This window comes from Drosophila persimilis, unplaced genomic scaffold (assembly GCF_003286085.1).
Source record: "Drosophila persimilis strain 14011-0111.01,24,50 unplaced genomic scaffold, DperRS2 tig00000002-arrow-pilon, whole genome shotgun sequence".
In the NCBI taxonomy this organism is placed as follows: domain Eukaryota; kingdom Metazoa; phylum Arthropoda; class Insecta; order Diptera; family Drosophilidae; genus Drosophila; species Drosophila persimilis.
Window position 1 is genome coordinate 4085649 of NW_020825289.1, and position 22506 is coordinate 4108154.

The window sequence follows — 22506 nt, forward strand, 5'->3', positions numbered from 1 at the left end:
TGGGAATGCCAAGGCCAGAGTTTGCATAATAATTAGGTAAATGGGTGTCGGGAAATGGCTATAAATCCTACAAAGATGTCCTGAAATCCGCTTCCGTATCCCCTCTCCGATATATATGAGAAAGCTTTTGCGCCTCAATACTCCTTAGGTGCGTTGCGGAAGAAAGCTTTCGAAGCACTGTGACATCATACCACCCAAAAATCTATGACAGAAGCACCGCAACCCCCACCCACACCCACACCACCACCACCGCGCATAAAGCACCCGACAATAACATTAATAGCAGCAACAAGAACAGCCATGGGATTCGTTGATTTTATACGAGCGGTGGAATCCACCAACTGGCCCTCGGGGGGCGCCATAATTTCGAATAGAATGCGTCCCATTCAGTCGAACGTCAACGTCTATAGGAAAAGGGCTTGCGTTCAGCTGAGCATTGCCTGGTCGTGTCCCCGCTGGTCACCGCTTCTAGTTAACTGCGCATCGGAAAAACGAAAAAGGACAGGAAGGACGGATAAAGCGATAAGTAATTGGTGCGTTTATTGATTGTTTATCCTTCTGGAGCGTCTTGCAACATGGCCTGTCGCGTGTCGTTTCTGAAAACACTTCTCATCATTCTCAATGTCCTGCTATCGGTGCGTATGCATAATATCTGAGAGGGCTCCTTCGAAACTGCGTTTCTTTCGACAGCTAATTGGCGTGACACTGATTGCGCTGTCTGTGTATGAGCTGAACAGCTCCACGCCAGGCACCTTCGAGCACATTGCCATCGTCATCCAGATCTTTGTGGGCTCCTTCGTCATACTGACCTCGTTCCTTGGCTGCTTTGCCACGGCCCGGGTCTCCCTGGGACTCGTTTGGACTGTAAATAAAGGCTCCTTAAGCAATGATCACATCTGACATTATCTTTCCCTTCCTCCCAGTATGTGATCTGCCTCTTGATCCTGCTCTGCCTGCAGATCTACATCATTGCTGCAGCCCACTCAACGAACTATGTGGAGAGGTCGCGGAGCGAGTTCCTGGCCCTCTGGTCAGATCCCAGAACCAATGTCGAGCGCCTCTCCCTCATCGAGCAGAAGGTGAGTGGGGAGAAGTGTCCATAAACGAACTCACACATGAAATGGAATTGGATTCCCTTTCAGTACTCGTGCTGTGGTCAGGTCGGTGCCCATGATTACATACTGCTCGGCAGGGGAATACCCACGAACTGCTACAGGAACTTCGACAGGCAGCAGGACAACCTCTTCACCGAGGGCTGTCTGGCGGCTGTCCAGGCCCATGCCAACGACAACGTGGCCATCGGTCTCGTCATCAAGTGGCTGCTGTTGGTGGTAGAGGTGAGTCTCTTGTCAGCCTCGATTATAAATTACATGGGGCTTAGCAAGTCAAGGGCGGGCCGGAAATAGCTTCCAGGCCAGATATAGATGGGTTTTCTAATCAAATCTTCCAATACCATCACACAGTTCGCCGCCCTGGGAGCCGCTACACACTTGGGCATCACGGTGCGCAACAAATTGCGGCGCGAGAGATTCTAACAGGTTTCCCGAATGGCGATGCACCTGCCCCAGCCATGGCCTGGAACCGATGGGAGCAAACAAACCCATAACAAACACTTCTGTACGCCAGCCACCCCCCGTGGATCTGGAATAGGCAGCAAATACGTAGAATAAATAATAAGAACAACCAGAAATATTCGATTAATTTTATTTTTGCCAACTATATGCGGAATATCAGAGATGCGACTAAGTAGATAGATGTACGAGTACGAGTATATGTCTGCCTATAAAGACGCAAATAAAAATATAAATCTCGGCCACTCGTCGGGACGCGCGTGGGAAAGAAGATGAGCGCCGGACTCTACGAGTAACGACCGGCACACACAAAATACCGAGGCGGAGACCAAGACGGACCCCAACCCGGACGCGGACACGGCACGGACAGCCACTCAGCGGATTTGTAAACATTTCGCTGCTTCTTAGTGATCGTTTTTTGGGTTTTGGCTTTATTTTGCTTTGGGCTGAACGAGTTCTCTTCGCGGCAGCCGAAGGCATTAACAGTTTGGGTCACAAGCGGCGCGCGTCGGAAACAGTCGGACGCGAGTGGAAAACGAATTTCCCCCGAGAGAAAAGCGTGTGCAGCTGGAGTCGCAGTGTTGTGCCTTCACAGTGTTGAAAATATAATTATTATAGCTCGTACGAGGGTGATATATTGGTAATAGAGGTGTCAGAATGCCGACCATTCGCGTGTGCCTGCAATGGACTGCGGTGGTCTTCAATACAATTACTTTGGTAAGAGTTTCGTCGCTCCACACGGCGCTTGAGTTATTTACGATCACAAATTTTCGTGTGCAAGCAATTGAAATACATAAATTAAGTGCTAAGCAGTGGCATGTAGTAAATCATTTCATTGAGAATAAATATGTACTATGTTCCGCTCATTGACTCACACGGCGAATGAGTAATGGATTGTATTGTATCCGAGTTCATCTCGGCCGTCGGCCGTCAAAGCGAAATCATTTAATTTCTTACATTTTGTGGCATTTTTCATTGTCGAATGTAATTTTTTTCGTTTTGGGCTGCCGCTGCCTGTGTAGATGGCCAATTTGGCAGCAAACAAATCCCACTCCATTCCGAATTTTCCATTTCTGCCAGACAACATGTCACTTGGCGTTCATTTTTCCTCATTTTGCGCTTGTGGTTCCTTTGGCACATTTGAAACGAAAGAAATCGGAGAGAGATCTGTGTATATGCCATTTAAAAATAAAGCCCAAAGTAATTCAATTTATTTTTATGCCAATATTTTCTTCTATTTTGTATTTTCGCTTCTCTCGCGCTCCGATGACGTCGCCTACATAGCGAACTTTTGTCTCTAAAGATTTTTTTTCTATTTTGTTTGGCCATTTCACGGCCCATTAACAAATAGTTAATGTGCATATATATTTATTTTTAATCATCATCTAGATCATCGGCATCCTGGCCGCCCTGGCCGGTGTCTACGAGCTGGATAGGTATGACGAGGGTTCCGCCGAGCATCTGCAAAAGTTCGTGCAGCTGGGCATGGCGGGGACTCTGATTTTGGCAGCCTTTATTGGATGCCTCGGCGCTTTCCTGGGCTCCATCAAGGTCCTGGTAGTGGTGAGTATCAGCTGTCCTAGGCTTCAATACAAAAAGTCAACTGCAAGGGGAACAAGTTTTAGCACCTGACTCTGTTGGGAATCCTGATTGTGTCGCACATCTGGAAGCTCTCCCACTACAACGAGAACAAGCAGCTGGACGCCACCGAGGTCTACGTCATGGCCCTGTGGATGGAGGAGCTAGTCCATCAGGGCGCCATTCAGCAGCTGCAGCGAGAGGTGAGTTGTTGATTGTATACCCATCTGGGAAAACTCTTCTGACGGTCTAATTTCCATGAATTTAGTTCGAATGCTGCGGCAACAAGGGGTTCGGGGACTACACGAGCCTGAACATCAAGGTGCCCTCCAGCTGTTTCCATACCAGGGACGGCCTTCACGCCCTGCATCCCTATGCGGAGGGCTGCATGGCGGCCGTGAAGCGAGCCTTCCTCCAGATCTACCGCTATGAGAAGTGGGCCCACTGTGGACTCATTGGCTACGAGGTATTCACTGCACGATACTCTCGGCCCCGATTATTAATTAATACTTCCCTTTCTGTCTCTTGCAGCTTGTGGGCATCATATTGGGCATCACGCTATGCTGTCAGCTGACCAACAAGACACGCCGATATGCCTACTGATCCACACACACTTATTCATACTCGCACAGAAGCATTTGCAACATAGTCACATAATAAAACATAATGAACGAAACATTTGATAAAATCTAACATCAGACATCGGCATCATTCAGCAGCTGTGCCCGTGAGCCGGTTACATGGTTGGAGCGCGGCTCTCGTCTAACACCAGGCGGCACTTGGCGACGGGCGAGACGCTGTCGCTGGCGCAGCTTGAAGAGCACGACACTCAGGGCGGTTGTCTGCAGCAGAATAAAGATCTATGGGAGGAGTACAGAGGCAGTGTTATTTGTCTGACAGCTGCAGTCAATTGCCCACCTCAAGGCCAACGATGGACCACATGAAGAGCTTATCGCGATGCTGTATATAGCGCTGGCTGTTGCTCAAAGTCTCCAGGCAGCCGCGCGGATAGACATGCTTCTGCTGGTAGGTGTCATTGGAAGTGGCCTGATAACAGCTCGCGGGTACCAGCAAATGCAACTGCCTGTAGTCGTCTGAATTGTTGTAGCCGCAGCAATGCTGTGTGGCCTCGTACTGATGCATTAGCTCCGGTCGACTGTCCAGGCCATGCCAGGCCAGCTCCAGCTGGTGCCAGGCACTGTCGGTAGCTATATGCGACGGATTGTTGTAGTGATGCAGCTGCAGGTACTCCGCACCCAGGCAAATCAGTATAAACAGTGTGAACTGCAGGCGAATAGTTATTTCAGTTGGGTTTCTGGCGGATCTTAAGCGTACTTACGATTAAATTGACACACAAGAGATTGCAGATCAGGCCGTAGCAGCCGAACATTACGATCATGCAGATTGTTCCCCCAAGAACCAAGCTTTTTACGAAGTACGTGTGCTCCGGCGTATTGGGCTCTGCTGCCTGGAGGCCCAGTCCTGCCCCGCACATAACACCAATGCCCAGCAGCTGGGGGAGAAGAGAATATCTTAGTCAGAAATAAATATGTGTAGATTCAGTAGCTTACCATATAGAGCAGATTTCCGAGCAGGCCCGAAAGCTTGATTGTGTTGTAGCAGCGGTTCATGGCGAGAATGCTGGAATCTCGAGCAGATGCGCCGAATTTAAGCAATTTGCAATCTATACAAGAGGCAAGCGATAAGCCAGAACAAAAACTCGTAAAGGAAAAAGTGCAGCGACACTTTCTACAATCAGAGGGTTTATTCAAGTGACATATACAAGTGTTCGATGGTAGTAAGTACTTCCGTACTTCTGTACAGCTAAAAATTGTCTAAAAACTTGCTTAATAAATATGACATAGACATAGAATACGAGTAGATCTAAAGTTCTATCGCGTCGCAATATGGCTCGAGAGAAAAACAAACTCTCGAGCGTATTTGGATACATAAAATGTTTCACAAACAATCCTGTGGGTCTGTATCGTGGTTCGGGTGAACCACCCCGGTGGTGGTGGTGTTAATCTGAATATGTCGGCAATTTGTGTTGGTTTGTTTCATGTTTAAATAAAGAACACAACGAGTGGCGCCCCGTTCAAAAATTTCAATAAATATCACATTGTGTTAAAAGAGTTGCTGGCAGGGTAATTGGATCATGTCCTGGCATTCCTAGCTCTTCCATTCCATTCCTCGTCCTATAAACGCCATGGCAGTGGGATGAAGCCCCACTTCTGTGTGATATCCTTGAAGTCGCACTGCATGCAGAGCACCACCTTCTCCTGCTTCTGAAGTCGTGCATTTGTAGCCGCCTTGAGTGTGAGGCACAGCTTAGTGTCCCGATGCGAGATTTGCTGGGTCTGCGGTCAGTAGAAAAAGGATTAGTAGGTATAAACAGCATTGCTTCATTCGCTTTAGTCCACTCACATCCATGTCGTAATTCCAAAGCTGGCTGGCATCACCGGCGCACTGAGTCAGCATCACGTTTGAGGTAGTGGCATTGCGGTTCTTAAGAAGCTTGATCACTCCCTGTTTGGGTGGGCGGTAGGCCAGGCAGATGTTGTCATTGGTCATAATCTGTCCCTTGGGGGTGATCACGAACATGTCCATGGTCTGGGCATGCGACGTGCAGTCGCCCACTGTGACGGGTTGTAGAGAGGAACGCGGCGCAACCTCCTTCAGTGGACGCAGACACTTGTCCCGCTCTAGATCGATCAGAGACATAAACTCCTCCGACTTGCTTTCTATCTCCTCGAAGGCACGCTGCCATTCCCGTGACAGGGCACGTCCCGGAAGATTCTTCATGTGCTTGCTGTAGGCCTGGGCGCACTCCGTCTCTCCATCCAGCCAGATTATCTTGCCGAAGAAGCGATCGGGTGCTGGGAAGAAGTGTTCCGGCCAAATGTTCTCCAAGTACCAGGCAAACGACTTGCACTGCAGCTTCTCCCGCAGAGCCACGCGTTCCGTTACGTTAACTTTATCCTTGACACTCAGCGATAGTCCAGAAGTATACAGCATGACGAAGTACTGCCAGTCGTCCATCCAGACGGTGGCAGCCCTAGCCAAATTGTCTGTGAGCACTTCGCTCATGCCGCCAGGAAACGTGTAGGGCGTACTACTGCGAAATACGTGACCCACGTGGGAGCAGGGGCTGATCTCAACCCTTCCGCCGCATTGCCAGATCCTGAAGGACATCTCGACATTTTCTCCGCCCCAAACACGCATGTTGCTGTCGTATGATCCCATTTCATAGAAGTAGTTGCGATCTATGGCGAACAGACCGCCAGCCATGCCAGGAGTAGCTATGGGGGCCGTGGAGTCCTTGGCTGTGATTTCCGTAGTCTGGCGTTTCCTCTCCGAAGAGAACCAGCGGAAGCTCAGCTGCCAGTTAAAGCCACCCCAATGGTTCTCAAACGTCTTCGTGTAGCTGAAGTTGTCGTCGGATATTATGTCGATCACTGGACAGATGACCACATTGCGTGCCTCCTTAATGCGCGCCAACAGGGGCTCCAGCCAGCCACGCGAGCATTCGCAGTGGGCATCCAAGAAGGTTAGTACATCTCCGCGGGCATGTTCGGCACCCAGGAGGCGAGCGGGAACCAAACCGCTGCGCTTTTTCATGCGGTAGATCCGAGTGGGCACCGTCAGAACCCGTATATAGCTCTCCAGCTGACGCTTCAGATAAGCTGCGAAAGAGAAAACCAAAATTGGTGTTATTCGGTCTTCTGGACTACCGAGAGCCTTGCTTACAGCGCTCGCTGGCATCGTCAACCAAAATGATTTCCTTGAGCAAATGGCGGGGCGAGCGGTTGATGACGCTGGTTATGGTACGAAGCAGGACGGACCAGGCCTCGTTATGGAACACAATGATCACCGAAGTGCTGGGCAAGCCACTGTCATACTTCTTGTCGCGGCATCTACAACGAAAGTACTGTCTTAGATGGAGAGCATTCCCTTGAGGGCAGGTCGCACTCACTCCGGGGTACGATAGTCCTTGAGAGTGCGATTGAGGGGAATACGATCGCTGGCCAGCAGGTTGAAGCTGTTCAAGCGAAAGAAGCGCTGCATACGAAAGCGGTCGCGGGGCGGTACAACAACGGGTCGCCCGTCGGCTCCCTCGCCAGGGACAGGCTTGAACTGGTTGATGTTGTAATCGTCTGCCAATGAATAGATTTATACATTCATTTATTTATTTATGTCTGCATATTGTGACATTGGTGATGAGAGATGCTTGATGTCTACTCACCTGCAGTCATGTTGCCGAAGATGTCTCCCTTGCCAATATAATGGGCCACGATACTTTTATGCGGCCAGAGGGAGCGACGTTTCGGCGGCGGTTTCGGATGACTTTGCAAGAAACCCATTAAAGCACCAGCCCATCCAATGCGATCCGATTCGATACGCGGCAATCCGAGGGCAAGTGATCCACAAAGGCATAGACAAAGATGTGACAATGGTATTAAATTTAGCATTTTACAATAACTCGAATCACGCGAGGCGATGGCAAAACAAACAAGAAGAAATGCAAAGTGGTTTGAAGACCGAACACCAAAACACCGAAAACCGAAAGTCGAGGCGACCCGCTCGAGTGGAACAACAACAGCCAGTCACTTGCAACATGGCCAGACGTGGGCTCCAAAGGAAATTATGCAATGCCAGCCGGAGGAGGAGGTGGCATAGAGGTCTGCTGCACTCCATCCTAAATGATTATTTTTTTGGTGTCGTTGTGTTGGTTACTCACCGCAGCTCTGAATCAGCGGTTTGTATGCTTGCCACATATAAGTTAATGCTAATTGCAAACATGAAGAATGCAAAGAACAGTAGGAACAGATAGAGGAGCCACAGTTTCTTTAATTGTTGAAAGCGCAGACCCATCGTTAATGTTGCTGTTCTTGTTGTAGTTCTCCGTGAATTGATTGTCTTCTACTACCACTGCTGCTACTGCGGCTGGTGCTTCTGGGCCTAAAGCGTGTTAATGACCGCTGTCCGTCTTCAGCTTGAGATGTGATCGCCAGCACTGTTTGGTGCCAACTAATCAAGTTATTTGTTGTTGGCCAAGTCAATACCCTACGATCCGGAACCCGACATGCACCCCTCGCTGGACGCAAATTGTGGCGCTGGAACAATTCGGCCGCTTTCAAATACGCGCCGCGTACGCGTTCCAATTTGCAAACTGTGCTGATTATGGCTTATGAATACATTTCGCTTGTTCTCGGATGGCATTTGTTTACTTAGAAATTACGGCAAATACGTTGACCAAAACATTCCTTCAGTGTGACCGCGGACCCATTGATAAAGTATACCGACTGACATTCAAAAATACACCAAAATATACCGTCCCATTTTCAAAATATACCGTAAATATACCGACGAATTCAAGATATATTTTACGTATTACTCGTTTTTGATATTCCGTGGAATATTACAAGCTATATAGAACCCTCAGCCCTGCCCACATAATTTTAACCGATTAATAAATCAATTTACCACTTGACTGGACTAATTTAAATACTTGCTTTTATTGGATTTTGTCTAAAAATAGGTTTCAGCAAAAAAGGTCAAGCAAATAAAACGTAAGAGAAAAATAGTTCCTACTGATCAATTTGGATATTCCGTTGAATAATGATGGCTAACCAAGACTCTTAGCTCTGCCTATATAATTTTAAGCCATTGATGAATACATTTTCTACAGGATTAGCTACTTTTAAATACTACCTTTTATTGTATTGTGTCTTAAAACAAGGTTTAAACAAAAAGTGTTAAGAAAAAAACAGTCCCAGTGTTGTCAAATAAATGTTGCTGGTATTTGAAGACTTGTTGCTTATCAACCGGAGTGTATGGGGTAATTTTATACCCTATTTCTTTAATATTTTGTTTGATTTGCAGATAATGTTACAGTTCAAACTGTTTTTAAAACCCAATTATTAAACGTTAAATTAGACTTTTAGACTGATTAGTGATTAGTTTCCTGGATAAATCTTGATCCCGATGCTAATTCTTGATCTCCATAAAAAGACAATCAAGTGCGAAATATCTTTGTGATAGATTAAAAACAGATACTGACTAGTTTCTGGCATCACTGAAACCTGGGATGACAAACATACCCTTAATTCAATAATATTCTTTTTCCTAGGGTATGCAGAATGGTGCCCATGTTCCGGGGCTCGATTTTTCGGCATATGAGTCAGGCCCACCAGTCTGCTGCAACATTTGTGCATGGAACATTTTTGATGATTTTTAATGTCCGATAGAAAAAATAGCGTCGTTACCGTTTCAAACCGCTACACTACACCAAAATCGGTTCCGTTAATGTGCGATATATTTAAACAATAAATTACATATTAAAAGTATCTAATCAATATCAAGTCTGAATACCAGTCCGTCCTGGTTTGATTTCGGGAAGGTCCGAAAGGTCCGTGCTGAAAGCGGCCCCGCGAATCCGAAGACGACGATTTCCAAGGGCCGGGCAATGGCAGAAGAAGTGGGGGACTGATTTCTCCTCTTCCTCGTCGCGACACCTCCTGCAGAAGTCATTATGAGGGATTGACAGTCTAGAGGCATGAGTGCCGATCTGCCAGTGTCCCGTGATGGCTCGAGTAACGGCAGAGCACTGTGCTCTGCTGAGTCTATACAGTTCTGCTGGTCGCTTCTTCGATCGATATGGCCATATAAATCTTGAGATAACAATCTAACAACAATCTGAAAAAATACAGGATCACAATGAGTTAAAGCCTTTTTTAACATCGCCATGTCAAGGTTTCGGTGGTCTAGCGAAACCTAACCATATCTCACAATTTTTTCTGTAGTGTTTTAGAAGAATCTATGATCAACGTCTGATCATTAATCACCCATTGAAATTGTGCAATTTAATAAGCTTTTTTTTCATTAATGTGTGCAGTGGAACGGTTGATACTCTGTTGATTTAATATCCCATACGAGGCTGTCGGCTGTGTTCGACAGTCTGGATTTATTCTTCTTCCCTGCCTCGGCCATGATAAATTACTCCTTGTGATTTGCACTGTAACAAATTTTCCGTGTCGATTCGTTGGAATTTTTCTATAACATCTGGGGACGGTAGATTTTTATTCGATCCGATTAGGAAAAAGATACGTAACGGCTTTTGTTTTCAACGATTATTTGGATTGTTAGTTCGACTGGTTCCTCTAGCTCGCCCTGGTCAGTTGATGTGGTTCTAATAGTTCAAATGCGGCCCTGGCTTGTTGTGGCGCGCAGTTATCAATACTCAAACTGCATTAAACATTTTTAATTGAAATACAAAGTTCTTAGTTCGAGTTTTGTAAATTTTGTTTGTACTAAACATATTGGGTCAACATATTTGTACAGCTTCTAATACTGTTTACAGATGTATTCAAGACGAGCTTCTAACGATACGGACGTCGGCGCTCTGCATTCTGTAAGGTTATGGCCAAAAGACCAGCAAATATTACGGTAAGCATCTGAAAATCGGATTGAGAAGTAGTTCAGAGATTGATTTCATTTAGGAACTATGAACACTTACTTCCACACCCACAACTGACCAGTCGCTGATGCGTTCCCAGCGAGTGCCCTTAATAAATGCTGCACCCAGTTGTCGGTCACAGCCCACTGTGTAGAGATCTGTGGTTACTGTTGAGTTCTGGTTGAAGTAGCAGCTCTGCGGAATGCGTAGGCCGCTGTCCGGATAGTTCGAGGGCCCAGTCATTCCGCAGCAATGATACTGAAAAGGAATGGAATCTGATTAAAACTGGACCCGATCGGTATTCGAGCGTACCTTAATTTCATAATAGGACATGCTGCCTTGGTGATACAGCTGGCCCTGCCAGGCACTGTAGATGGTCTCATTGGCCAGTAGCTCGAAGTTAATGGGCTGGGCGAATATCACGGTTATCTGCCCGAATACCAGAGCCATCAGAATCGCAGCGTACTTTCAGGAATAGACGAAAGGTTGTACAAATCGTACTCGTAATTGTTCAAAAAAATGCGATCACCACTTACAATCCAAGTCAGACGAATGCTCTCCCTCAGAGCGGCAATGCAGCCGAAGATAGTGCTGCCAAAGAGGAGGGCCCCCAGGACAATCCCCACAATGCAGGGCACCCGAATGGCCATACTATGGCTGAAGGCAATCAAGGCGTAGGAGCATGCTACGATGGTCAGGGCCGCCAGCACCTGTTAGGTGGAGACAGAATGAGTAAGTGATGACTATCAGTTTGGGGATTTGGCGATAACACACTCACACAGCAAAGAAAGTCCAACACGAATGAGGATATCTTCAAGGTCTTCGTGCCGCAGCTCATTTTGGGGCAAATAAAACCTTACGTCTGTTTCGGACAAGCGCACTTTCAGGAAACAACTGAGCGCCGCGCCAGGCAAAATATCCAAATCTAACACCGCCAGCCAATAGTCCATTGAAGCTTAGAGTTATCTGCCTTTCCTAGGCCACTCCAACTGATAAGGCGGTTGCCTTCCCCAGCTGTGCAAGATAGTGCCGACCGGAGAGCGCAGAGCAACAGCGAAAGAGTCCAATCTGTTTACGGGTGGGAAATCCTCTCAGTTAACAAACAAATTAGAGAATCACTCGAGTAGCACCATCAAAACATGCCTCTATATCGGTGTGACTGTACCCAAAACATTGCGTTTGGGGTGGACCTTTCAAGTTGAATCGGAAGCACTTGCCTTTTTTTATAGTCGATATTCGAAGAGTATATAATATAATATAATATTTCAGCTCATGTTTTAGGCAGGAAATGGTTTTTATTTTTTGTGTAAATTGTACAAACTTGTATGAGCGGAAAAAAACGAGGGGGAATTTTTGTTCCTTTTGGCTACAAAAATGATCCGATGTGATCCAGATTCAGCAACCGGATAGATATGGTCATTCTCTATGATTGTGCGTTTTTATTTTTCTCGAATCTGCAATATTGTGGATGCAATAGATTTTCGTTCTTTGTGGGGGCGGAAAGCGGTGGGGCGAAATTTTGAGATATAAGTTTTTTAGTGAGATCTAACAGGAATGCCGATACAAAATTTGGTTACTCTAGCCTTAATAGTTTCTGAGATTTGTGGATGCCCCAGGGGGTGTGGCGAAATTTTGACACGAAACGGCCGAGGTCCGATATCATAGGAGTGTGGATACCAAATTTGGTTGCTCTAGCTCTTATAGGTTCTGAGATCCTAGAATTTACATTTTGCAATTGGAACAACCGACCATGAAACCTCTGTGTTAGAGAGAGACAGAGCGAGAAAGAATGAAATTGTTTTCTTGATACGCTCTGGTTCAGATTTTACATTCTAGAACATATAGTCATCCTCTACGATTCTGCGATTTCAGTTTTATTGTATCTTTGACAGACGGACGGACAGACAGGGCTCAATCGACTCGGCTATTGATGCTGATCAAAAATATATATACTTTATGGAGTCGGTAACGATTCCTTCTGGACGTTGCACACATTCACATTCTAATATACCCCAATACTCATTTTAATTATCGGGTAAAATTAATTATGTGGAGCGCAAGCATCAAGGCCTTAGATGTTTTTTGTCGCCTTATTTTTCAAATCAGTCAGCTCGTTTTCAGAAGTGAGAATGGTGCTCTGCATTGGACTACTTTAGATTGACAATTTACAATGGCCCAGATAAATGAAAGAAGTAGTGATCCTGTGACTTTATCCGAGCTTCTTTGACGTGGCCAACAGTCGGGTCTTTGTCCATTTGATTCCCGCTGGTAGCAATTGAGTATGAAAGCTCAACGGTTTCAACATAGTCAGCTGCGAAGCAATTAAAGTGGGCCTAAGTACTAATAATATATGTGCAGTGGTTTTAGAAGAAAGCAGTGCTACATTATTTTGACATATTATTCAAACAAGGTGTGGCCACAACCGATCAAAATTGAGTGTCCAATCACTAATTTTGAATTGATTTTAAAACGTTACGAAGAAATATAGGTTACGTACAATTGTGCTGGCATTCGTTATGGAATCACAAAAAAACATAAATTTATTGTCTTTATACACATTGCACTTACCTTTTCTTTTAATTCACATCGATGTATTGTACTTTTAGAAGTGTGTTACAGAACTTAAACTTCGATTTACACATATGAAAATTATATTTTTTTCGCTGAACCAAGCAGAGACGTCTGCTCCTTTATATTCATATAGAAACAATGCATATTGATACCACTAAACTATGGCCAAGAGAAAACCTCTTCCACTAATATACATATATATATTTTTTGTGTAATAAAACCACTGTTTGGATTGGCGATTTGACATCTGTGTTTTAAAACTGTCCGGCTGACAAATCGAACAGAAACGAGGGGGAACGTTGTGAGTTGCTTCGGAGACCGCAACTCTACGGTTATACCCGATACTAAGTCAGTATGGCTCTCCTCCAGCAGGCGGCGTCTAATATTAAACGACACGACAAAGAGTGCGTGCGAGAGAGACAGAAAATCAGTCTGAGCGTGACGTCGGGCGCTGCGTAGCCAATGCAAATTGATTTGTTCCTTTTGGCTACAAAAATTATCTGATCTGATCCAGATTCAGCAATCTGATAGATATGGTCGTTATCTATGATTCTGCGTTTTTAGTTTTCTCAAATCTGCAATATTGTGGATGCAACAGATTTTCGTCCTTTGTGGGGGCGGAAGGGGGTGTGGCGAAATTTTGAGATATACGTTTTATAGTGAGATCTAACAGGAGTGCGGATACTAAATTTGGTTACTCTAGCTTTAATAGTCTCTGAGATTTGTGAATATCCCCAGATTTGCATCCTTTGCGGGGGCGGAAGGGGGTGTGGCGAAATTTTGAGATATACGTTTTATAGTGAGATCTAACAGGAGTGCGGATACTAAATTTGGTTACTCTAGCTTTAATAGTCTCTGAGATTTGTGAATATCCCCAGATTTGCATCCTTTGCGGGGGCGGAAGGGGGTGTGGCGAAATTTTGAAACAAACTCGTCTCGGTCCGATATATTAGGAGTGTGGATACCAAATTTGGTTGCTCTAGCTTTTATAGTCTCTGAGATCTAGGCGCTAATGTTTTACTCTAAGCAAAGCCGCCTATGCTACGTGTGTGTTAGAGAGAGACAGGGCGAGAAAAAATGAAATTGTTTTCTTGATGCTGGCTATAATAATAATACGATCCAATTCAGATTCCGCAGTCTATAAGATATGGTCATTCTCTACGATTCTGCGTTTTTGGTTTTCTCGTATCTTTAAAATTGTGGATGCCACAGATTTTCGCCTTTTGTGGGGGCGGAAGTGGGCGGGGCAAAGTTTTGAAATATTTTTGTAGCAGTGACATATCACAGAAGTCTGGATACAAAACATCGTTGCTCTAGCTCTTATAGTCTTTGAGCATTAGGCGCTGAAGGGGACGGACAGACGGACAGACGGACGGACGGACAGACAGACAGGGCTCAATCGACTCGGCTATTGATGCTGATCAAGAATATATATACTTTATAGGGTCGGAAACGATTCCTTCTGGACGTTACACACATCCACTTTTACCACAAATCTAATATACCCCAATACTCATTTTGAGTATCGGGTATAAAAATGTGTTTAGGATGAATTTTAACATGTCCTTTTCGCGGACGGAGTAACACTGAAAGATTGATAGTTAGACAATGCTTTTGCTGCAGCATGTGCCAGTTCATATCTATGATCCGTTTATGACTTCGAACCCAACAAACATAAAGTTTCAGAGGAGTTTTTAAAAATTCCCATATTTGAGCTACTATCGGATTAAAATTAAAAAATATTTCGTATTGTGGTGGCTTTTCGTTGCCACAGTAAACAACCAACTTCGGCTATTATAAAATGGATCCCTAGCAAATAGCTTTCGTATTGTTTCGCCGTTAGTTTGGATTTTCTTGGAAATCTCGGGTTTTTCTAAGCCGAGGGGCACCGCTCTCTGACCAGCCAACCTTAATTTTACTACTTAATTTTACTACGAGAAAACAAATCTCTAACGACTTATTTTAGGGAGGACAATGTATTTCCAACAATTTTCTACATTGCGGCAATCATAGTTTCAATTTAATGATACAAGATGCCGTTAGAACTTCTGTTGAATTTCAGATTTTTTTTTTTAACCTCTTTTAAAGATACGCAATAACTTCGAATTTTGTAAGCGCAAAGACAGTAAAAGTGCTGTTAAATATGGTATAGATCCAAGCTCCAAAAAAACGGAAAAGAACGGTAAAAAAAATGTTGATGAGTTAGTTTCTACACGCCACACCACTGGTGGAGAGATATATTTTCCTTTGCTTGACGGATATCCGTTGCTATTATTATATCTTCAATAGTTGGCCAGAATGCATTTTATAGGAGAGGTTGGGAAGGCATTAATGCTTCGGAGATTCCCACAAGAGATTTACATCAGGCCAAATTTATTTTGTTGTAAACTGTGACTTAAGTGCGTTGCTTCTTTAATGGAGCACGTTTAAAGGATTTGCTCTTTTATATACCAAGAAGTTCGCATCGGTCATTTTGTATTTACAATTATGCCAAAGTGTTTGCTTAATTTGTCTCAATTTGCATAGGTTTTTATTCCACATCGTATCTGTTTTTTCTAAGGTTGGAGCTTTGTCTGTGTGATGGCAAAAGACATTTGTTGATATAACAAGAATAACTGCGTCTTGATCGGGAAAAAGATTGCTACTGTACTTAATAATAATTGAAAGTAACTCGCTGTCAGAGAAAGCTTGGTCTGAATGTCGCTTGTAATGTAGCTGTCAAGTATTGTTAGTGGTTGAGTTATGTTTAGGTGAATTGCAATGTGCAGGCGGTTGAAGTGGAGTATGCTGGCATGTACACCGTGTGGCAGATGTCTTTTGAAAAGAATCCCTACCCTCTGCTTAGTCGTTATATTAAATGTTAAGTTGGTGAACTAGAGTATTGCTTGGGGCAAATTATATGTTTACTGTTGCAGGGTAGATCTGTTTCTTGAAGATATATATTTAATCTGTGCTCTTATTACTTAGAAGGATTGTGAGTTCATGATAATTAAATAAGTAAATTCTATTGAATTCTATTGCTTTTCGCTCAGATTGGCGAGATTACCTTGGTAATCGTAGTAACAATTGTCTGGGTTTTACAGGTGCTGCAGCTCCAGATGGTGATGGGCGCTTCGCACGATGCTAAGCCTCAAAACTAATCAATCTGAATAAACTTTGTCAAAACATAATTGCGTGTAAATAAATTATGCATACCAAATCTTGACCCCATCAGACCACTCCTTCGGGTACCTCTAAAAAAAAGACATAGGTGTTTGGGAGATACCTGAAGGAGTAATTTGATCGAGATGAAAAATAGATGTTGGCCGATGCGCAGACCTAACCGATAAGCAGTATTAGATAATTAGTTTATTTTATCTTTTCAACTGCAAGCACTCGTCGCTTAGAAAAAAGTGAGCTCGACTGAGGAGAGAGAAGCAAAGAGCTAAAAAATGAGTATATGATGCCATTGCAATATTCGGCTTGTTCCTTTCTCTCCTTTGTACTTCATCTTTTTACATTTTTCAAGTCTTCTTTCCTCAAAAGTAACATTAATGAATTTAAATTTAAATAAATTTATTATGCCTCATTTCAAATGCTTTTTTTTGTTAACATCTTTTAAAGCTCCAGTTTGATATCTATTTATTAAATAAATAAAACTGCATTGGCCCCAAATACCTTTTTTCAGTTTAGTTCCAATATCCATGGGGCGAGCTTTTTCTGTAATTGTATCGCCAAAACAACTTTTTTAAATGCTACGAACCTCCTGAATCTCGTTTTCGTTCAAGGAATCAATCCCCTGCATCATCATAAAAGCAAATCCACGGTCTACATGAGTTGTTGCTACTTGACCTTGTGTTCCTTTGCATTATTATTCGTATTCTGATTTCTGCTTAATCTTTTAAAAATTAAACAGTCCTTCTTCAAATGACCAGGCTTTCCACAGAGATAGCATTTGGGTTTTTTCATCAGTTTTATCTTTAAAATCCTTTTTATTTGGTGTTTAATTAATTTTAATTTTGTTTTCCTTTTGTTCTTTAAAATGTACGGCTTGTAAAACTTTAGCGCTTGTATCTTTACAGATGGTTCTTATTTTCATTCCGTGATCTAGTAGACGAAATTTCGTAATGACCCCATCGTAAGGGAGAATTAAAAGAAGATGCGAGTGGGAAGGGATGGCTTTTCGAGTAGTACTATAGTGTAATTGCTAATAAGAGTTGAAAATATTTATAGAGTTCTTAATTTGATCTGTTCTGCGTTGCTTCGTATTTTTATCTGGCTATCTTGAAACTATCGATGTTGATGACGATGCTCTGTGCACCTCCTGTCCGTTGTTATATTTCTTCGTTAGCGGCTAATTAGCCGATGAAGTACGACGAGTAGAAAGAAATTAATAAGAAAAGAACTGATAAGGGCACTGAAATTTTAGAATAGTTTTTCTAAATATGAAATACGGAAAACTTTGGGTGGCTGCAAATTAATGAATTTTACGACGAAAAAATAATAAGTGCGTGCGTTCGTTTTCAACAGATTTTGTCGATTTCTCTGTATTCAAACAATTTCTTTTAAGCCTATCGTACCTACGGTGGCAAAGCGGGACGAATTCGCCAAGAGCGAGAGAGCGAGCTTTTATTTCGCTCCCGATTTGCCCTAGCCTAACTTACACTAGACTTCATCAAATTCGATCTTATTCTAATACAAATTAAAAGCCAAATGGCGCTACAGGCAGGAATGGAAACTTCTGGAAAACAAATAATGACGATTTTGTAACTGACAACTATTACACTACTACTTCCATCATCATACATATTATATTTAGGATCATTGCTAAGAAGAAGGCGTAACCGCAGACCCGAGATGGACTTGCCCCTACCGATTACTGACGCGACTTGCACTGTGAGTCAGACGGGAGTTGCGAAAGCCACAAGCATATTTTTCGCCTTGGATATCGGAAGGATTTCTGCCTTGTGGCTGATTCAATTGAAATCTGTTATGACCTGTTCTGTTCTTCGAAGCGTAAACAAAGCTCTAGTTTGTATAGTTATTCAGTCCAGTATTAGACGTTGGCGAGCTCTCATCAAAGCTTGATCAACATTTGTACATATATATTTGACTGTATCAATTATATATAAATCGAACATAATGGGCTGTGGTACTGTAACAATAATGTATATGGTGTTCCTATTCAATACCTTAAGTTCGGTGAGTGAAAACACATTATCAGTCATTTTCCGTAAGGGAATTCCGCGCCGAATTCATTAAATTTCGTTATCTTCTTTCAACCAAAACTATCCACGGAACAACTATTTTTCCAGTAGCCGCTTTATTTGCTTTTGAGGATTTAAAATATAATTTTAATATTGTGTGTATAATAAAAATGTGTGTGTTTATACAATGCCTTTGTGAATTTATTTGTAGGTTCTGGGCCTTGTCATTGCGGTGGTAAATTCGCTGGCCCTCAAGGAGATGAGTTCTGAGGGGAAACCCTTTCTCATATTATTTCTTTTGGTCGGTGGGATCATGTTCGTGGTCTCGTTTCTCGGATGCCTTGGCGCTATTAAGGCGAATGTGTGCATGACCTGGACGGTAAGTGAAGCCCTATCTGAACTACATTCTAATGAAACTTTTCCACACTTTTCAGTATGCTATTACCGTGCTTGCTGCTGGAATCATAACCATCACCCTGTTGTGTATCCTCGCTGGGCACACCGACGAGAAAACACTGGCCAAAAATCAATTGGACGCCGCCTGGGCACAGGAAAAGAACCACACCAATGCAATGTCCATTCTCCAGTCGAAAGTATGTATGTGTAAAATAACATTGCTCACTTTTCTTTCCCGTTCTATGTACATATGTATTATAGTTGCATTGCTGCGGAATAAATGGGCCCGGAGACTATACCGCTGCGAATCTCACACTTCCCTTTAGCTGCTTTTATCCCAACAGCAAGACAAAAGTCTACGAAGAGGGTTGTTTTTCCGAGCTAACCCAATTCTATGTGCAAGTCCTGAAGGGTTCCAAGGTGGCTGGGTGGATATTTCTTGCGATTGAGGTAGGTTCATTGAGCACTCACTTCCTATGCCTGCATTTCGCCGACTCTCCGTCTTTCTCTTATAGATCGGTACATTCGTGTGCGCCGTACTCTTAGACGTAACATTTAAGTATGGACGACGCCGCTGTCGTACCTTGTCCACTTGAATAGACTCTGAAATCTCTTCAAATTTTGTGTAGAATGCTCGAGAATATCAGTCTGATTGGACGCGCTTTTGAGTAATCGAATATTTTGGACAACACTTTTAAATTGTACCTTGGATTGCCAAATAAAGACTTTTTATTGTCTGGTATAATTATTACAACATCAATTGATTGATGTTATCAAAACGGTAGGTAGGTAGCACTGACCAATAATGTATATACTAACCCACATACAGTAATTACATATATGTATGTATGTATGTAGGTTTAATAATTAATTTGTATTTAATGTTTGATAAATTTAGGATAAAAGTATTCTTCATTTTGCGTCGTTTAATTCTTCTTTTCTGCGGCCGTCGTCGTTTTTTACGTCTTTTCGGTACTGTTCTCGTTTTATTTCTCTGCTTCTCTCTTCTTTACTCGTCGTCTTCTTCGTGATGGCATAATCGTTGTTCGTCGTTCTTTTTAGTGATGGGATCATCGTTGCTCGTCGTCTAGGGATCTTATCTTCATTTGGTATTTGGTACACCAACCCACATATACCGTCACACTTATTATCACCGGGACACAAGTTTGTTGTGACTATTTAAATGATTCACTGATATTTTGCTGTTGGATCTTATCAGGACAGAAACACTAATTTCTTTTAAGTAATGCAAAAATATTTGATAATCGGTTCAGTCGCTTGTAAGCTTTCTTCGAAATGGGTTGCCCCGCAAATTTCCTGCTCCTCGTTCAGCATTTACTGTTGATGGTAATACTTTTTGTTTGGTTATCTTTTTTTCTGTTATCTATCGCTTCCGATCATTAATCATAATACACTGCTGTCGCTTTTTTACCTTCTCCCTCAGCTGTTGGTCTTTATTATTTTTGGGATCGGCATTCCCAGCTACGTCGAAGTGGGTGGATTATTTCGTATCATTTTCAATCTGCTGCTAGCCGTTCTCTTACTTTGTTCTGTACTAACAATATGGAGGCTGTTTTTTTTGGAATTGAAGGATATTTATAAGCAATCCAAACAGGTGAGTGCCCACAGGAAAACTAATAGTATTTGTGTTGAAACATTCTTTAAAAAGGAAGCCCTTTGCCACCTCTTGCTGTTGGTTATCTTTGGAGTGACTTACTATTTCCTTTGGACGGGAATTCAGGACCACAAGTCCAATTGGCAGAACCTGGCTCACGCATGGACTGATCTAAAGTCTAACAACAACACGGCTGCAATGTTCCGTTGGCAGGAGAAGGTACGTTCCAGGCGCCACTTTTTAGCTCTGAAGGTCATTCAGGTTGGTTTATTACAGTTCAATTGCTGCGGCTTTATGGACCCCGAGTACTATATATACATGAATTTGGGAAAGCCAAAATATTTTCCCGAAAGCTGCCTGCATGATGGGAGCAACGTGAAGGAATCATGCTTCAAGGTATTCAGAGATCAGGATTTCACCTATTACGCCATCGTTGTTGGGATCTTGTGTGCTTATATAGTGAGTAGAGTTTTGATGAATCAACTAATGGAACTTCTTTCAACTAGTTCTAAGCTGTGATGTTTTAGGTTAGCAAATTTCTGCTTGACTATGTTAAATGCAGGATGAGTACGGATATATCCGAGGGCCGGTTTCCACTTCCCCAAGATAATACGAACTAATTCAGGACTTATTTCAGATGACTTCGCGTCATGAGATGTGGTGTCTGAACAATATTGTATTTACGAAATTCTTTACTCTGTGCATTACTGTTGGGCTTATTTATATCAGTGTAATTTGTTAAGATATCAGGGTCTAAAAATGTTCCTTCCTTGAACTCAAAGTTGAAAAATACAATATTTTCCTATGGCAGCTATGTACTTGATGTATCGAAATATTGATATCTATAAATAAAAGTTAACATTCAACTTTTTATAGTAATGTGCAGTTACCTGAGTTCGAGATGAGTTTAAATTGACTCGAGAAGAAAAATATTTGCGTGACGTATCTATTATCATAGTGCGTTTTTATATACATTATTCGTTTCCGTCAACATAAGCTGTTGAAGTTCAAAATCTGAACTTTAAATTTACTATTCATATATTGTATGCTCAAAAACGTTTCGGAAATTGCAAACGTTGTTCTAAAAAATACTTTTAGTCATTTCTGATATTTATCTGATTGCATTTATTAACGATAACGTGTCCTTTATGGAGAAATGAGAAATGGCGGAACAGCTCTTGCCATTTTGTGTTAACGATGAGGATTTGCCTACGATTGGTACAAAGAGATTAACTGATTTTGTAACACCTTATCAGCTAAAATTATTCGATCGATTTAATATTTCAAAAGGCTTTTTTAACTAAAGATCCTTTAAAATGGCATAAAAATTAAGATCAATAAATCAAAATTCTTAAACAATTTCAAAAGTGGGTAATAATATAGCCGAGCGAGCTGTTTAACTTATAAAAGATAATAAAAAACGAGGGGGAACGTTGTGAGTTGCTGCGGACACCGCAACTCTACGGTTATACCCGATACTAAGTCAGTATGGCTCGCCTCCGGCAGACGCCGCTAATATTAAACGACACGACAAAGAGTGCGTGCGAGAGAGACAGAAAATCAGTCTGAGCGTGACGTCACGCGCTGCGTAGCCACTGCAAATTGATTTGTTTCCTTTGGCTATAAAAATGATCTGATCTGATTCAGATTCAGCAATCTGATAGATATGGTCGTTATCTATGATTCTGCGTTTTTAGTTTTCTCAAATCTGCAATATTGTGGATTCAACAGATTTTCGTCCTTTGTGGGGGCGGAAGGGGATGGGGCGAAATTTTGAGATAAACGTTTTATAGTGAGATCTAACAGAAGTGCGGATACCAAATTTGGTTACTCTAGCTTTAATAGTCTCTGAGATCTAGGCGCTAATGTTTTACTCTAAGCAAAGCCGCCTATGCTACGTGTGTGTTAGAGAGAGACAGGGCGAGAAAAAATGAAATTGTTTTCTTGATGCTGGCTATAATAATAATACGATCCAATTCAGATTCCGCAGTCTAAAAGATATCGTCATTCTCTACGATTCTACGATTTTTGGTTTTCTCGTATCTTTAAAATTGTGGATGCCACAGATTTTCGCCCTTTGTGGGAGCGGAAGTGGGCGGGGCAATGTTTTGAAATATTTTTGTAGCAGTGACA

General features: G+C 42.8%; 7 protein-coding genes across 7 annotated transcripts; 4 read left to right on the forward strand and 3 right to left on the reverse strand.

The window, feature by feature from the left end:
- The first annotated feature begins 385 nt into the window (after positions 1-385).
- On the forward strand, positions 386-1690 carry LOC6591144 (protein late bloomer). Its single transcript, XM_002015531.2, has 5 exons — positions 386-635; positions 691-864; positions 924-1079; positions 1143-1337; positions 1464-1690. Exons 1-5 carry the CDS (start codon positions 576-578, stop codon positions 1533-1535), a joined length of 657 nt encoding a protein of 218 aa, XP_002015567.1. The 5' UTR covers positions 386-575; the 3' UTR covers positions 1536-1690.
- Positions 1691-1736: 46 nt separating this feature from the next.
- On the forward strand, positions 1737-3762 carry LOC6591145 (protein late bloomer). Its single transcript, XM_002015532.2, has 5 exons — positions 1737-2288; positions 2961-3134; positions 3197-3352; positions 3418-3615; positions 3681-3762. Exons 1-5 carry the CDS (start codon positions 2229-2231, stop codon positions 3750-3752), a joined length of 660 nt encoding a protein of 219 aa, XP_002015568.1. The 5' UTR covers positions 1737-2228; the 3' UTR covers positions 3753-3762.
- A 4-nt stretch (positions 3763-3766) lies between these two features.
- Positions 3767-4822, reverse strand: LOC6591146 (protein late bloomer). The gene is made up of 4 exons (XM_002015533.2): positions 4721-4822; positions 4489-4662; positions 4068-4433; positions 3767-4009 (listed from the first exon to the last, which is right to left on the reverse strand). Exons 1-4 carry the CDS (start codon positions 4778-4780, stop codon positions 3845-3847), a joined length of 765 nt encoding a protein of 254 aa, XP_002015569.1. The 5' UTR covers positions 4781-4822; the 3' UTR covers positions 3767-3844.
- Positions 4823-4872: 50 nt separating this feature from the next.
- On the reverse strand, positions 4873-8388 carry LOC6591147 (polypeptide N-acetylgalactosaminyltransferase 3). Its single transcript, XM_002015534.2, has 6 exons — positions 7888-8388; positions 7393-7493; positions 7123-7303; positions 6897-7063; positions 5574-6832; positions 4873-5506 (listed from the first exon to the last, which is right to left on the reverse strand). The coding sequence occupies exons 1-6, from the start codon at positions 8019-8021 to the stop codon at positions 5345-5347; spliced, it is 2004 nt and encodes a 667-aa protein (XP_002015570.1). The 5' UTR covers positions 8022-8388; the 3' UTR covers positions 4873-5344.
- Positions 8389-10212: 1824 nt separating this feature from the next.
- LOC6591004 (protein late bloomer) lies at positions 10213-11479 on the reverse strand. The gene is made up of 5 exons (XM_026986161.1): positions 11384-11479; positions 11142-11315; positions 10918-11070; positions 10666-10863; positions 10213-10603 (listed from the first exon to the last, which is right to left on the reverse strand). The coding sequence occupies exons 1-5, from the start codon at positions 11441-11443 to the stop codon at positions 10529-10531; spliced, it is 660 nt and encodes a 219-aa protein (XP_026841962.1). The 5' UTR covers positions 11444-11479; the 3' UTR covers positions 10213-10528.
- A 7196-nt stretch (positions 11480-18675) lies between these two features.
- LOC6591005 (23 kDa integral membrane protein) lies at positions 18676-19304 on the forward strand. Its single transcript, XM_026987037.1, has 4 exons — positions 18676-18741; positions 18797-18955; positions 19020-19186; positions 19274-19304. The coding sequence occupies exons 1-4, from the start codon at positions 18676-18678 to the stop codon at positions 19302-19304; spliced, it is 423 nt and encodes a 140-aa protein (XP_026842838.1).
- A 750-nt stretch (positions 19305-20054) lies between these two features.
- Positions 20055-21157, forward strand: LOC113565250. The gene is made up of 5 exons (XM_026987038.1): positions 20055-20105; positions 20203-20373; positions 20428-20592; positions 20650-20832; positions 20887-21157. Exons 1-5 carry the CDS (start codon positions 20055-20057, stop codon positions 20890-20892), a joined length of 576 nt encoding a protein of 191 aa, XP_026842839.1. The 3' UTR covers positions 20893-21157.
- Positions 21158-22506: the final 1349 nt, after the last annotated feature.

Coding starts and splice junctions, on each gene's coding strand:
- LOC6591144 (XM_002015531.2), top strand. CDS start 576: ATGGCCTGTCGCGTGTCGTTTCTGAAAACACTTCTCATCATTCTCAAT. Junction 865..923: donor CCCTGGGACTCGTTTGGACT/GTAAATAAAGGC, acceptor CCTTCCTCCCAG/TATGTGATCTGCCTCTTGAT. Junction 1,080..1,142: donor TCTCCCTCATCGAGCAGAAG/GTGAGTGGGGAG, acceptor ATTCCCTTTCAG/TACTCGTGCTGTGGTCAGGT.
- LOC6591145 (XM_002015532.2), top strand. CDS start 2,229: ATGCCGACCATTCGCGTGTGCCTGCAATGGACTGCGGTGGTCTTCAAT. Junction 2,289..2,960: donor TCTTCAATACAATTACTTTG/GTAAGAGTTTCG, acceptor ATCATCATCTAG/ATCATCGGCATCCTGGCCGC. Junction 3,616..3,680: donor GTGGACTCATTGGCTACGAG/GTATTCACTGCA, acceptor TGTCTCTTGCAG/CTTGTGGGCATCATATTGGG.
- LOC6591146 (XM_002015533.2), bottom strand. CDS start 4,780: ATGAACCGCTGCTACAACACAATCAAGCTTTCGGGCCTGCTCGGAAAT. Junction 4,663..4,720: donor TCGGAAATCTGCTCTATATG/GTAAGCTACTGA, acceptor CTTCTCCCCCAG/CTGCTGGGCATTGGTGTTAT. Junction 4,434..4,488: donor TCTTGTGTGTCAATTTAATC/GTAAGTACGCTT, acceptor ATTCGCCTGCAG/TTCACACTGTTTATACTGAT.
- LOC6591147 (XM_002015534.2), bottom strand. CDS start 8,021: ATGGGTCTGCGCTTTCAACAATTAAAGAAACTGTGGCTCCTCTATCTG. Junction 7,064..7,122: donor AAGGACTATCGTACCCCGGA/GTGAGTGCGACC, acceptor CTTTCGTTGTAG/ATGCCGCGACAAGAAGTATG. Junction 6,833..6,896: donor TGACGATGCCAGCGAGCGCT/GTAAGCAAGGCT, acceptor TCTCTTTCGCAG/CTTATCTGAAGCGTCAGCTG.
- LOC6591004 (XM_026986161.1), bottom strand. CDS start 11,443: ATGAGCTGCGGCACGAAGACCTTGAAGATATCCTCATTCGTGTTGGAC. Junction 11,071..11,141: donor GCATTCGTCTGACTTGGATT/GTAAGTGGTGAT, acceptor TATTCCTGAAAG/TACGCTGCGATTCTGATGGC. Junction 10,864..10,917: donor TGTCCTATTATGAAATTAAG/GTACGCTCGAAT, acceptor ATTCCTTTTCAG/TATCATTGCTGCGGAATGAC.
- LOC6591005 (XM_026987037.1), top strand. CDS start 18,676: ATGTTCGTGGTCTCGTTTCTCGGATGCCTTGGCGCTATTAAGGCGAAT. Junction 18,742..18,796: donor ATGTGTGCATGACCTGGACG/GTAAGTGAAGCC, acceptor CACACTTTTCAG/TATGCTATTACCGTGCTTGC. Junction 19,187..19,273: donor AAGGGTTCCAAGGTGGCTGG/GTGGATATTTCT, acceptor TTTCTCTTATAG/ATCGGTACATTCGTGTGCGC.
- LOC113565250 (XM_026987038.1), top strand. CDS start 20,055: ATGGGTTGCCCCGCAAATTTCCTGCTCCTCGTTCAGCATTTACTGTTG. Junction 20,106..20,202: donor TTCAGCATTTACTGTTGATG/GTAATACTTTTT, acceptor CTTCTCCCTCAG/CTGTTGGTCTTTATTATTTT. Junction 20,374..20,427: donor TTTATAAGCAATCCAAACAG/GTGAGTGCCCAC, acceptor TTCTTTAAAAAG/GAAGCCCTTTGCCACCTCTT.